This window comes from Salmo salar, chromosome 24 (assembly GCF_965601325.2).
Source record: "Salmo salar chromosome 24, fSalSal1, whole genome shotgun sequence".
Lineage (NCBI taxonomy): Eukaryota > Metazoa > Chordata > Actinopteri > Salmoniformes > Salmonidae > Salmo > Salmo salar.
In genome coordinates, this window is record NC_138314.1 from 10,338,224 (window position 1) to 10,353,132 (window position 14,909).

Genomic DNA, 14,909 nt, shown 5'->3' on the forward strand with positions numbered 1-14,909 from the left:
CCTGGCCATGCAGTCGTGGGTGAACAGGGAGTACAGGAGGGGACTGAGCACGCACCCCTGGGGAGCTCCAGTGTTGAGGATCAGCGTGGCAGATGTGTTGCTACCTACCCTCACCACCTGGGGGCGGCCCGTCAGGAAGTCCAGGATCCAGTTACAGAGGGAGGTGTTTAGTCCCAGGTTCCTTAGCTTAGTGATGAGCTTTGAGGGTACTATGGTGTTGAACGCTGAGCTGTAGTTAATGAACAGCATTCTCACATAGTTGTTCCTTTTGTCCAGGTGGGAAAGGGCAGTGTGGAGTGCAATAGAGATTGCATCATCTGTGGATCTGTGAGGGTGGTATGCGAATTGGAGTGGGTCTAGGGTTTCTGGGATGATGGTGTTGATGTGAGCCATTACCAGCCTTTCAAAGCACTTCATGGCTACGGACGTGAGTGCTACGGGTCTGTAGTCATTTAGGCAGGTTGCCTTTGTGTTCTTGGGCACAGGGACTATGGTGGTCTGCTTGAAGCATGTTGATTTATTTCAGCTTTTATTTATTTCATCACATTCCCAGTGGGTCAGAAGTTTACATGCACTCAATTAGTATTTGGTAGCATTGCCTTTAAATTGTTTAACTTGGGTCAAACGTTTCGGGTAGCCTTCCACAAGCTTCCCACAATAAGTTGGGTGACTTTTGGCCTAATCATCCTGACAGTGCTGGTGTAACAGACAGGTTCGTAGGTCTCCTTGCTCGCACGTGCTTTTTCAGTTCTGCCCACACATTTTCTGTAGGATTGAGGTCAGGGCTTTGTGATGGCCACTCCAATACCTTGACTTTGTTGTCCTTAAGCTATTTTGCCACAACATTGGAAGTATGCATGGGGTCAATGTCCATTTGGAAGATCCATTTGCAACCAAGCTTTAACTTCCTGACTGATGTTACTTCAATATATCCACATAATTTTCCATTCTCATGATGCCATCTATTTTGTGAAGTGCACCAGTCCCTCCTGCAGCAAAGCTCCCCCACAACATGATGCTGCCACCCTCGTGCTTCACGGTTGGGATGGTGTTCTTCGGCTTGCAAGCCTCCCCCTTTTTCCTCCAAACATAATGATGGTCATTATGGCCAAACAGTTCTATTTTTGTTTCATCAGACCAGAGGCCATTTCTCCAAAAAGTACGATCTTTGTCCCCATGTGCAGTTGCAAACCGTAGTCTGGCTTTTTTATGGCGGTTTTGGAGCAGTGGTTTCTTCCTTGTTGAGCGGCCTTTCAGGTTATGTCGATATAGGACTCGTTTTACTGTGGATATAGATACTTTTGTACCTGTTTCCTCCAGCATCTTCACAAGGTCCTTTACTGTTGTTCTGGGATTGATTTACACTTTTCGCACCAAAGTACTTTCATCTCTAGGAGACAGAACGCGTCTCCTTCCTGAGCAGTATGACGGATGCGTGGTTCCATGGTGTTCATACTTGCGTACTATTGTTTGTTCAGATAAACGTGGTACCTTCAGGCGTTTGGAAATTGCTCCCAAGGATGAACCAGACTTGTGGAGGTCTACAATTTTTTTTCTGAGGTCTTGGCTGATTTCTTTTGATTTTCCCATGATGTCAAGCAAAGAGGCACTGAGTTTGAAGGTAGGCCTTAAAGCACATGCACAGGTACACCTCCAATTGACTCAAAGGATGTCAATTAGCCTATCAGAAGCTTCTAAAGCCATGACATCATTTTCTGGAATTTTTAAAGGCACAGTCAACTTAGTGTATGTAAACTCCTGACACACTGGAATTGTGATACAGTGAATTATAAGTGACATAATCTGTCTGTAAACAACTGTTGGAAAAATGACTTGTGTCATGCACAAAGTAGATGTCCTAACCGACTTGCCAAAACTATAGTTTGTTAACAAGAAATTTGTGGAGTGGTTGAAAAACGAGTTTTAATGACTCCACCCTAAGTGTGTGTAAACTTCCGACTTCAACTGTAATAGCCATCATATCGAAATAAACTTGGAGTCACGCAACGATATATTGTGTGTTCCTTCAACTACGACTCAGGAAAGCATGCAGTTTATTAAGCTACAGATCAAATTAGTTATGATGAACTTCACAGTGTGGTGAAAGTGCACTTTTGTTATTCAAAAACATAAAATACCGTCAAAAATCTGAATTGTTTTTAAATTAGATATTTTGGCCATATCGCCCAGTCCTAGTGCACAGAGCCTTGGGACACATACTAGTGGTTAGAGCTTGAGGATGGAACCTTGGTGCACATTCTTGTGGTTGGAGCTTTAGTATGGAGCCTTGGGACATATTCTAGTGGTTAGAGCTTGAGTTTGGAGCCTTGGGACACATACTAGTGGTTAGAGCTTGAGTTTGGAGCCTTGGGACACATACTAGTGGTTAGAGCTTGTGATGCTTGTTGTGATGACTTTCTCTATCCCTCAGCCACTGATGACGTGGTCAAGGTGGAAGTGTGGGACGTGGTGGATAAAGGTCAGTGTGATTCCTTACTTTGGGTGCATGCGTGAGACTCACATGAGTCATTCAATTGACATCTACCTACTGCTGTATTAGAAGTGTCCATGTATTTTGTATTCTCCCATTGTCCATCTTTGCCTATTGCAAATTATGTTCAGAAATGTTCAAGAGTCTTCTGTCTGGATTTTTTTCTCCTCACTATATTAATGTTGTTTTTCTTGCTCCTCTCTTGCACTTGCATCAGGCCAAAAATACCCTCTCCCTGAGGGTGTAGGTGAGAGTCACTGTGTGTAGTTCCTAGAAGTTATTTGTTTGTGTGCAGTGGGTTTGTCTCTCTTGTGCTTCTGTGTTATCTGAATGCAAACACAGTGAAGGTTAGTCATTGCTTAGTTTCCAGCGTGGCTGAAATGGAAATATGGCTGATTGCTTGCTAGAAAATGTTCTGTTTGACTACTTTGTGTACAATAACCTGGAGCTACAGTCAAGAAAGATTCGACTCACTTTTTGAAAGGACCGAATTGAGGATGTTTGTCAATTAAAATATAACGAGCTTTTCTGCTTCTGTTACTACTGTATTTGCTGCACTTTGCTAACATCAAAGCTATAAAATAAAGGGATTCAAGTTTTTGTGTTTTAAAATAAATGCCATGTGTAGTCGTACTGTATGTCTGGCTCATATAAATATAATCACTAGAACGAGAATAGCCCCTCAGACCACATTAGACCCATTTATTTGAATTGGGTTACCCATTCTAGTCATTCTATTTCTATGGTATGGCTTTCTCACATAGTTACACTTGAAGGCATTAGTTCAATGTTATGTCCAGTTTTATGTTCTGAATTGCAGCTTCTTGACATTCTGCTTTCCCACAGGCAGAGGTAAAAAGCGAGGGGACACTTTGAAAGTAGAGAATGAACCCCAAGAGGTGATTATCACATGCTGATAATGTTTAAGAGTACAATAGATGTCTTTTCCTTTATTTGGGTCATCTAAGTAGTCTCCCTGGGGCATTTTTTTGTTAAGTAGCTAGTAAGATGTAAACAAAGGTCACATTCTCACAAGACTCATTCATGTTCAATAATCTAAATAATAACGCTTGATTTGTTGCAGTCTGACGAAGTGGCCTTGGATGCAGAGTTCCTCGATGTTTACAAGAACTGCAATGGTGTGATCATGATGTTTGACATTACCAAGCAATGGTAAGAGTCAGTGTCGTGCATTATACAAACGTTCAATACATTAGTTACAAGGTTTCAGACCTGGGCAGAAAATACTTGTATTTTGTAGTTTATTTGAAAATACCAACTTTTCAAATAGCCATGGTAATCGAATATAGTTTATATATAGTTTCAACTAAAAGGCAACTATTTTCTTTGATATTCAAATACAGATCTCAGAAAAACAAATAATATTAGAACATTTTTAATACTTCTCAGAAAACAAAAACATATTTATTTGTTGGCTGCCAAATATTTGATGAAGAACCAAAAATTACAACAGTTGAAGTAGTAATATACAGTATGATCATAAGCACATGGTTTAGAGGGCTCTTAGATAAGGATCTTAATATAGCATAGAATGAAATACATGATGGACATGAAATCATTACAGTAGACCACTTTTTGTGATTGTTACAATAGCAACATTCTTATTGTTACAATAGCAACATTGTTATTACATAGTACTGGAAATTGCTTTATAATTTCATAATAGTTATTACAAGTGGAATAAGGAACAGTCACTATTTCTCTTGTGTACAGTAGTTACAAAAACTCTCATCTCATTGCTATGGAATTAAAATACAGTTACCGAAGTATTATGTCAACATGCGAAAAAAATGTTGCTCCAAAAGTAATTACAGTTTTATTACACAGGCACAAGAACAGTTTAATGTTAAGTGTTACTGAGAATGATAACAGTAACAAAGTATTGTCAAAAGGAAACAAAATATCCCAAAACTGCCTTGTTGAATCAACTGCAGCCAAGGTAGGTAGAAAATCATGTTAGTTTGTATTCTGAGTAAACCATTCCTTTAACAATAGTATAGTGTGTATTTTAAACAAGAACACTTCCCTTCAGATGGACAAAGTGGTTCGAAGTTGTTTTTGGTAAACATCAAACTTGCCGTTTGCAAATGGCTTTGAATTATTTTCAGGTATCTTCAAATGAATTGCAGCTTTCAACCTTTTCAGTGGCATGTTGAAGGAGTCATAGGACTCTATTTTTGACTGGCGTTAAGGCGGCATTAGTGTCAAAAACACGCTCTTTGGCAATTTCGACTTGTAAAAGCCAGTGCACTGCAATTTTCCAATCCTGGTGCCAGGGTTGGTAATTTACTTGTCTTATATCAGCTCGCTTGCGCAAAGGTGGGAGGGGTGGAAATATTTGAGGTGTGTCATTAATCCATTTTGAATTCTGGCTATAACAACAGGGGGAATTAGTCGTTTCTGAAGGCACTGTATATACTGCTTGAATAGTTCCATCTGATACAGTGGGGGGGGGAAAGTATTTGATCCCCTGCTGATTTTGTACGTTTGCCCACTGACAAAGAAAGCATCAGTCTATAATTTTAATGGTAGGTTTATTTGAACAGTGAGAGACAGAATAGCAACAAAAATATCCAGAAAAACACATGTCAGAAATGTTATAAATTGATTTGCATTTTAATGAGGGAAATAAGTATTTGACCTCCTCTCAATCAGAAAGATTTCTGGCTCCCAGGTGTCTTTTATACAGGTAACGAGCTGAGATTAGGAGCACACTCTTAAAGGGAGTCCTCCTAATCTCAGTTTGTTACCTGTATAAAAGACACCTGTCCACAGAAGCAATCAATCAATCACATTCCAAACTCTCCACCATGGCCAAGACCAAAGAGCTCTCCAAGGATGTCAGGGACAAGATTGTAGACCTACACAAGGCTGGAATGGGCTACAAGACCATCGCCAAGCAGCTTGGTGAGAAGGTGACAACATTTGGTGCGATTATTCGCAAATGGAAGAAACACAAAAGAACTGTCAATATCCCTCGGCCTGGGGCTCCATGCAAGATCACACCTCGTGGAGTTGCAATGATCATGAGAACGGTGAGGAATCAGCCCAGAACTACACGGGAGGATCTTGTCAATGATCTCAAGGCAGCTGGGACCATAGTCACCAAGAAAACAATTGGTAACACACTACGCCATGAAGGACTGAAATCCTGCATCCCGCAAGGTCCCCCTGCTCAAGAATGCATATACATGCCCGTCTGAAGTTTGCCATTGAACATCTGAATGACTCAGAGGACAACTGGTGAAAGTGTTGTGGTCAGATGAGACCAAAATGGAGCTCTTTGACATCAACTCAACTCGCTGTGTTTGGAGGAGGAGGAATGCTGCCTATGACCCCAAGAACACCATCTCCACCGTCAAACATGCAGGTGGAAACATTATGCTTTGGGGGTGTTTTTCTGCTAAGGGGACAGGACAACTTCACCGCATCAAAGGGACGATGGACGGGGCCATGTACCGTCAAATCTTGGGTGAGAACCTCCTCCCCTCAGCCAGGGCATTGAAAATGGGTCGTGGATGGGTATTCCAGCATGACAATGACCCAAAACACATGGCCAAGGCAACAAAGGAGTGGCTCAAGAAGAAGCACATTAAGGTCCTGGAGTGGCCTAACCAGTCTCCAGACCTTAATCCCATAGAAAATCTGTGGAGGGAGCTGAAGGTTCGAGTTGCCAAACGTCAGCCCCGAAACCTTAATGACTTGGAGAAGATCTGCAAAGAGTAGTGGGACAAAATCCCTCCTGAGATGTGTGCAAAGCTGGTGGCCAACTACAAGAAACGTCTGACCTCTGTGATTGCCAACAAGGGTTTTGCCACCAAGTACTAAGTCATGTTTTGCAGAGGGCTCAAATACTTATTTCCCTCATTAAAATGCAAATCATTTTATAACATTTTTAACATGTGTTTTTCTGGATTTTTTGTTATTCTGTCTCTCACTGTTCAAATAAACCTACTATTAAAATTATAGACTGATCATTTCTTTGTCAGTGGGCAAACGTACAAAATCAGCAGGGGATCAAATACTTTTTTCCCCCACTGTCCCACTGGCTTAATCCCATTCTTTAACTTAGATTTTTGGTTGAGATGAAGACTTGAATCGAACATATTAAATAGACAAACTGGGATTAAAGACAGACAAAGTCAGTGGCACAGATGGATCTATCCAAATAAAAGATACGTCTCCTTCAAATGTTGATATTTAGTTGTGTTTAAAACCAAACACAATTCAACCAGAAATCAAAATTAAAGAATGGGATTAAGTCAGTGGCTCAGATGGAACTATCCAAGCAGTAGATACATCTCCTTTAAATGTTGATATTTGTTTGCAATATTACTTTGTAATACAGTAAATAGCCTTAAGTTAAGGCTATCTTACAAACTAATGTAACATCCAACTTAAAATGAGTAACACATCCATGGCCACATTTTAAGTTTACTGTAACTATACATGTATTCTTATGTAATCATATAAAGCATGCATTCCATTTTTTTCTTTATATTGGACGTTATTTTTGTCCAGCTTCTGTGATAAGTTTGGACTCATTAGGCCTATGTACAATGCCTATTGAATGAAAAGTGTCAGTGACTGTTGGAAGTCTGTTTAGGAACATGAAGTTATTACAAAAGACTGTTTATTGTTTTGTTTTTCCCTTTATCATTTTTGTTGAAAAAATTGCATCTTCCATTTTCATCTGTTGGACCTAACTGTCAAATCGCGGGAATTACAATCAATGTCCTTGGTGCTGAATCCGCTTGTAGCCTAGGCTATTTGCCTGTTTGTTTGTTTACCTTTCACATGGCAAAGTCACTAACAGGCCACATCAACAGCGATGGTAGGGTAATCGTGGTAGAACATTAAGGCAATGTCCAATTGTTCATGGCTCGAACATGCAGTGCATTTTCGAAATGCGAATTCAATGTGTGTAGACAAAGCCAATTACTTATTCAATGTAAAAAAAAATACTAGATTGGCTACGTGTTTGTTATAACTAGGTCTGTTGTATGGTTATTGTATACTGGTTAATAAACTTCAATGGATAGGACAAACATCCATGCCTCTTGCCGAATAGCCCTTTGTCATGGAACTAGAGATGCGATTTATGACATCATGCTTCTGACCTGATCCTGTTTAGAAAATGTTGTTGTTTTCAAACAGTGATTGTTTTTTATTCAAATTAAACAAAAAACAAACTTAGAAAGATTCACCATCCGCGGGTTTATGGTGAGAATGTATATGGCTGAAATGCTATGCAATTTTGGCTCCTATTTCTGGAGAAGTGCAAATATGATCTGTAAGATGTTTATAAAACATTACATTTGGGAGCAGTATAATGGTGAGCGGACATTCCCCCCTTTCTCTTTTTATTGGATCTTTGTCCAAGTCCTGTGAAAAGTTTGGATGTGCGTAAAAACCCTCCATAGTCTAAATTGTATTGTCTGTATTATACGCCTACGGGGAGCAATTATGGTGCCTGTGACTGTATTTAGACATTTTTATTACAATTTGATTAGAATTATACACTGTCTTTTTAGGTCTTATTAATAGCCTAATGAAGGTAATCAGGGCTCTGTGCAGGCCAATCAAGTTCTTCCACACTGATGTGGACAGACCAATTCTGTATGGACCTCGCTTTGTGCACGGGGCATTGTCATGCTGAAACAGGAAAGGGCCTTCACCAAACTGTTGCCACAAAGTTGGAAGCACAGAATCATCTAGAATGTCATTGTATGCTGTAGCATTTAAGATTTCCCTTCACTGGAATTAAGGGGCCTAGCCCGAACCATGAAAAACAGCCCCAGACCATTATTCCTCCTCCACCAAACTTTACAGTTGGCACTATGCATTGGGGCAGGTAGCGTGGTCCTGGCATCCGCCAAAACCAGATTCGTCCGTCAGACTGCCAGATGGTGAAGCGTGATTCATCATTCCAGAGAACGCTTTTCCACTACTCCAGAGTTCAATGACTTTGAGCTTTACACCACTCCAGCCGACTCTTGGCATTGCGTATGGTGATCTTAGGCTTGTGCCCCAGTGCTCGGTCATGGAAACCCATTTACTGAAGCTCCCAGCGAACAGTTCTTGTGCTGACGTTGTTTCCGGAGGAGGATTAGACCTCGGTAGTGAGTGTTGCAACCAGACGATTTTTATACGCTTCAGCACTCGGCGGTCCCGTTCTGTGAGCTTGTGTGGCCTACCACTTCCCGGCTGAGCCGTTGTTGCTCCTAGACGTTTCCACTTCACAATAACAGCACTTACAGTTGACCGGAGAAGCTCTAGCAGGGCTGAAATATGACTTGTTGGGAAGGTGGCATCCTATGACGGAGCCACGTTGAAAGTCACTGTGCTCTTCACTAAGGCCATTCTACTATCAATTTTTGTCTATGGAGATTGCATTGCTGTGTGTTCGATTTTATACACCTGTCAGCAACGGGTGTGGCTGAAATAGCCAAATCCCCTAATTTGAAGGGGTGTCCACATACTTTTGCATATTTAGTGTATTTAGCAAATATGCAAACAGAAAATCGGACACCTCCGGACCTATAGCACTACCGCCAGAACTAAGATCTACCATTGCGTTAGGCATTGGTGGGAAAAGTAGCCAATCATCATACTTAAAAGTAAAGATACCTTAAAAGAAAATGACTCAAGTGAAAGTCACCCAGTAAAATACTACTTGAGTAAAAGTCTAAAAGTATTTGGTTTTAAATATACTTAAGTATCAAAAGTAAATGTAATTGCTAAAATATACTTAAGTATCAAATGTAAAAGTATAAATCATGTCAAATTCCTTATATTAAGCAAACCAGACGGCACCATTTTCTTATCTTTTTTTTTTACATTTACGGATAGCCAGAGGCTCACTCCAACACTCAGACATAATTTACAAACGAAGCATGTATGTTTAGTGAGTCGGCCAGATTAGTGGCAGTAGGGATGACCTGTGATGTTCTTTTTATGTGTGTGAATATGGACCATTGTCCTGTCCTGCTAAGCATTCAACATGTAACGAGTACTTTTGGGTGTCAGAGAAAATGTATGGAGTAAAAAGTACATTATTTTCTTTAAGAATGTAGTGTAGTAAAAGTTGTAAAAAATATATATAAATAGTAAAGTACAAATACCCAAAATAACTAAAGTAGTATTTTAAAGTATTTTGACTTTAGTATTTTACACCACTGGCATTAGGTTTGTTAAAAATAGAGCCCCATACAGTAGTTGAGGGTCACAACTTATTTATACTTATCTTTACAAAATATCATTGGTTAATTGGTTTGACTTGATTATGTATATCTGGGGCAATGGACATTCAGGAGATTGTACATTTACAAAATGTTCAGATAGATACGTATTGTGTAGATCAAATATGACTGTCAGAATGAAGAGCACACACAATCTCCTATATATTGCAATCTATCTTCAACATGCAGTTCCAGACACAGCCCTGCCATTAGTTAAGGCAGCCAATCTAATAGTTTCAGGAAAGTAGTCACTTCCTGAGATCTGTATTCAAATATTTGTTTTAAGTAGTTGCTTTCTCAGATCTGTATTCAAATAGTTACAAAAATTAGTACTTTTTGGGGATCTGTATTCAAATAGTTGCAGTCATCTGCAAAGTAAATATTTATTCACCCAAAGCATATTTAACTATAACTGTACTTATCGCTGAGGGGTATCGGGTTTGAGGAGTTACCTAGGTAATCTTCAATTCGGGATAACCGGTTTTACGAAAGTGGCTCACCTTTTAGCCAGTTACATTTCTATGGCAAAGAATCCTTCTGGGGCAGGCTAACTCAGGGCTAACTCCATTTATCTTGAATGAAGTGTCTGAGCAATGAGTTGAGGACCAGTGAAATCACATTCCCTCCCTCTTTTTTAAATGTCTTTTATTTCACCTTTATTTAACCAGGTAGGCCAGTTGAGAACAAGTTCTCATTTACAACTGCGACCTGGCCAAGATAAAGCATTGCAGTGCGACACAAACAACAACACAGAGTTACACATGGAATAAATAAATGTACAGTCAATAACACAATAGAAAAAAAGTATATAGTACAGTGTGTGCAAATGGCGTGAGGAGGTAAGGCAATAAGTAGGCCATAGTTGCGAAGTAATTACAATTTAGCAAATTAACACTGGAGTGATAGATGTGCAGATGATGATGTGCAAGTAGAAATACTGGTGTGCAAAAGAGCAAAAAGTAAATAAAAACAATATGGGGATGAGGTAGGTAGATTGGATGGGTTATTTACAGATGGGCTGTGTACAGCTGCAGCGATCGGTTAGCTGCTCAGATAGCTCTCTCAAAGATCGTGTTATCATACCCCTCATTAAAGGAAGACAACTGATTTTAAATGTTTTATTAATGAAATGTTTTTTTGTGCGTGTAAAAAATATAGTAATGTTAAAATACCCATCACATGACACTTTTAGTAATGATAGCGTTTGCTTTCCAAACTGTACGTTTTTTGCTCGATTATATTTAGACGTTTGCGAAAGGCAAATGACAGCCACAACCAACCGTAGACATATAAACCCATAGAAAATACCAGCTCTGATTCAAATCGAGACTAGCGGCGATAGCGTACCCATGCCTTTAACAGTAAAATTGCCAGGTTTAGATGTTCCAAAACCCTTCCATGGATTATGTCTATGGAGGTTCCAAAGTCCTTCAATGGATTATATGTCAATGGCCACAATGCAGCAAGCTGTTCCACAGGAGTGATAGAAGTGGGGGAAATGTGCTCTGGCACTGACTGGTTTTGGATTGACGTTTCAGCATGGTCTCAGTGAAGAGTTCGGTGTTTGACTAGCCATGTGCGACATGCACACGCAGTTACAAGCCTGCAACAGTTAGCGGCAGGCAGACGAGCAATATCCACCGTCGTAGTAGGATGAAGCCTGAGCTGGAATGGGAAGCTAACTGAAGCTGGTTAGCTTTAGATAAACCCCAAGTAGATCTAGCTTGCTTCGTAGTATACCGCTCTGTTCTGAAAGGTTTCCACTACATATAATTTTGAAAATGGCAGACATACAAGAACAGTTTAGGAGACCTCCCCTTCCCCAATTTTGATGTTTTGTTTGTACTGTTATTCTTTGTTTTTATGTTGAAAAACAATCAACTTTATAGCAACAACAGCAAAAGTATTGTCCATATAAACATGGAGTACATCCCAAATGGCACCTTAATCCCTACAATGTGAACTACTTATGACCAGGGCCCATAAGGCTCTGGTCAAAAGTGGTGCACTACATAGGCAATAAGGTGACATTTGGAACATAGCCATGGCTCAATTAATAAATCAATGAGCTTTAATTAAACAATGTGCATTGTTTAATTAAAGCTTGGGTGGGATTAGATTTCCGTAAGCCTGTGTGTGGCTATTAACCACTTAGCCCACAGTGGTTGGCTGGCTTCTAACTGCTTAGCTTCAAAAGCAGAACAATGTGAAAAAGATTACCATTATACTCACTTTGAACTGGGCCAAGTATGGGGAGACACACATATTTGTAATTCCTCACTTATGGAGAAACAATAGTAGCTATAAATTGTTCCATTCTTTTTTTTATGTCATTGCAGGACATTCAACTACATCCTGAGAGAGCTGCCCAAAGTACCCACTCATGTTCCAGTGTGTGTCCTAGGCAACCACAGGGACATGGGTGACCACCGTGTCATTCTACCTGATGACATCCGCCAGGTTATCGCTAATCTGAATAGGTAGTGAACTTAACTCTCTCTGTTTTAGTCTTATTAGGGTTACAAAGTTGTGATACCATTACCAAAATGTCCTGATTTTCCTGAAATCCCTGTTGGATTACTCCTGGAATCAGGAGGGAATAAGGACACTTCGGAATTGGGGTAAAGCTACCAGAATTTTGCAATGGTTAATGTGTCCATATACTTGACTGATGGTTTCTATGGTTCTTGCAGACCCATGGGTTCCTCTTATATTCACTACGCTGAAGCCTCTATGAAGAATGGATTTGGTTTGAAATATTTACACCGATTTTTCAACATTCCTTTCCTGCAACTTCAGGTGAGTTCTAGCTTAGACTATATTGTATTGTGAAATGTATAGCTTCGCTATTGTCATTTAACCTTTTTATTTAAACTAGGCAAGTCAGTTAAGAACAAATTCTTATTTACAATGACGGCCTAGGAACCGTGGGTTAACTGCCTAGTTCAGGGGCAGAACGACAGATTTTTACCTTGTCCGCTCGGGGATTCGATCTAGCAAACTTTCGGTTACTAGTCCGACGCTCTAACCACTAGGCTACCTGCCTCCCCAATGAATTTTGTGAAGGTCGGGAAAGTCTGATCAGAAATACCACGGGCACACCCTGTGAAAGGGTTTCTCTTTTCTTTTGAAAGGAGTGTTAGTGCTCTGGTTCATGGGCAGTTATTCCCAGCCTGTTGATCTCTACAGAGGGAGACTCTGTTACGGCAGCTCGAGACCAACCAGTTAGACATGGACGCCACTCTGGAGGAGCTCACCGTGCAGCAGGAGACTGAGGATCAAAACTATGAAATGTAATGTGATATTTTCCCTCTGTGTATCAGTTTGTTTGGCATGTTCAGCGACATTTTCCTTCTGTGTATCACTTTGTTTGTTTTGATCCTTAACACTTGTAGCCACATTTTTAGATGTTTCTTGCTTTCTTCGTGCAGCACCGATTTGCCAATACTAACAGCACAGCACCCATTGTTTTGCAGTTTCTTGGAGAACATAGAGACCCGCAGTAAAGGCTATGGTTCTCCTGGTCCAGCCAACGGCCGGAGCCCCTCCTCGGGCTCCCAGTCCCCTACCGTTCCTCCAAGCGGGGCCTCCACTGGCAGCTCTAGCCCTGGCACCCCTCATCAGCCAACCATCCCTGCCCAGGTCCCCGGCCTCCAGGCCCCCTCGCCCTCTCCTCCGCCTCCTGCCCTGGCAGCTGGGATGGTTTCCCCCACAGCTGAGCTTCAATCCCCCACTCTGACGCAGGCTCAGAGTCCTGAGCATCCTGGACCGTCACCGCTTCCCCCAGCATCGGGCCCTGCCCAGGCCCCGCCTCCTCAGAAACGTGGCCTGATCTCACGCCTCTTTGGCTCCGCCCCCACCCCAGAGGTGACTGCCACCATGCCAGGTGAGTCTGATTGGTGCTTCAGTGTTCTGCTACTCCGTTATAGCAAATAAACAATGCAAAGACGAACGGCTAAAAGCAGCGGGTGGCCGCAGAGTGCTGGCGATCACCTGTATGGTGTGGCAATTCAACATGTAGAATCGTTGGGAAATTAACAAAAAATGATGACCAATGTTCCGGTCAGCGGCGATAGAACGGCCACCCACTGATTTTAATCGTTTGTCGTCGATGTGTTTTGTCCAATATTTTATCCTAAATGCCCGGAAAAGGATTAGACTATGCATGTTATACACATGAGTGTATTAGACCAGGAAGTTGTCACAGGATATCTTCTTGAATGATTGGATTTCTAGGAAGTGCTTGTAAGGATCACTGCCCTGCCTGGCATTGGAACAACACTTTATATTGAGGGAAGTTAATCATTGATCTTTTAAATCAATAGAGTTAAGAAGGAAGTGTTTAGTTTGCCTATTTGCTCTCCACATCCAGACAGTCACACTTACATGATGCTGGGTTGTTTTCATGTAAACCTTCATCATGAGATGAGTAAGGCCTGATACTGTAGAATGCCAGTGTAAGTAAGTCTATGCTGTTGAATAATAACAAAGGATGAGTCCCAATTGGCACCCTATTCCCTATATAGTGCAATACTTTTGAACAGGGTCAAAACACACAGTAGTGCACTGTGAAAATAGGTTTCCATTTGGAACACATCAAAGGCTCTTCTGATCACTGCTGTCTGTATTCAGAGCCGGAGCCTGCCCCCGTGTGTCCTGCTAACGTTCAGAGTGTGGATGACTTTGTGCCAGACGAGGGTCTGGATAAAAGCTTCCTGGAGGACAGCCTGCCCTCTAAAGTTAAGGTTCCCCAACCTGCACTGGACAGTGACAGGTAAGTAGTAGTAGAGTAGGGGTTCTTATCCCGGGATGCGTCTCAAATGGTACCCTATTCACATAGGGCTCTGGTAAAACTGATTTGTGCACTATATTATAGGGTGACATTTAGAACGTGGTCTGTGTTGCCACGGTTTATTTCCTTCCCTGCTGGAAAACATGCTCTATGTTTACAACACACAGTACCATATGGAGCAGGCCATCTGTGGTGAGAGTTTTCAGATGGCTCTATTTATTCAATGCTTCCATTGAATAAATTGTGGGAAGAGAGGATTTAAGAATTGCAAACAATGTTTCATTTAATAGATAGTTGTTATTTTATACGTTCTAGGGGGTAGAGCCAAAGAGTATTCCAGCATTCTCTAATTTTCGTAGAATGT

At 41.1% G+C, this 14,909-nt stretch overlaps 1 protein-coding gene across 2 annotated transcripts in view; it reads left to right on the top strand.

Annotated features, from left to right (window-relative positions):
- LOC106585139 (rab-like protein 6) overlaps positions 1-14,909 on the top strand; it is a 28,931-nt gene that overhangs the window by 8,049 nt on the left and 5,973 nt on the right. The window contains exons 4-12 of one of the 2 annotated variants that reach the window (XM_014171007.3): positions 2,432-2,479; positions 2,709-2,738; positions 3,338-3,390; positions 3,576-3,664; positions 12,093-12,233; positions 12,447-12,552; positions 12,943-13,046; positions 13,230-13,639; positions 14,386-14,527. In XM_014171007.3, coding sequence (XP_014026482.1) covers positions 2,432-2,479; positions 2,709-2,738; positions 3,338-3,390; positions 3,576-3,664; positions 12,093-12,233; positions 12,447-12,552; positions 12,943-13,046; positions 13,230-13,639; positions 14,386-14,527 — 1,123 coding nt within the window. The remainder of the gene's footprint in view (positions 1-2,431; positions 2,480-2,708; positions 2,739-3,337; positions 3,391-3,575; positions 3,665-12,092; positions 12,234-12,446; positions 12,553-12,942; positions 13,047-13,229; positions 13,640-14,385; positions 14,528-14,909) is intronic. The other variant, XM_014171009.3, reaches the window with a different exon arrangement.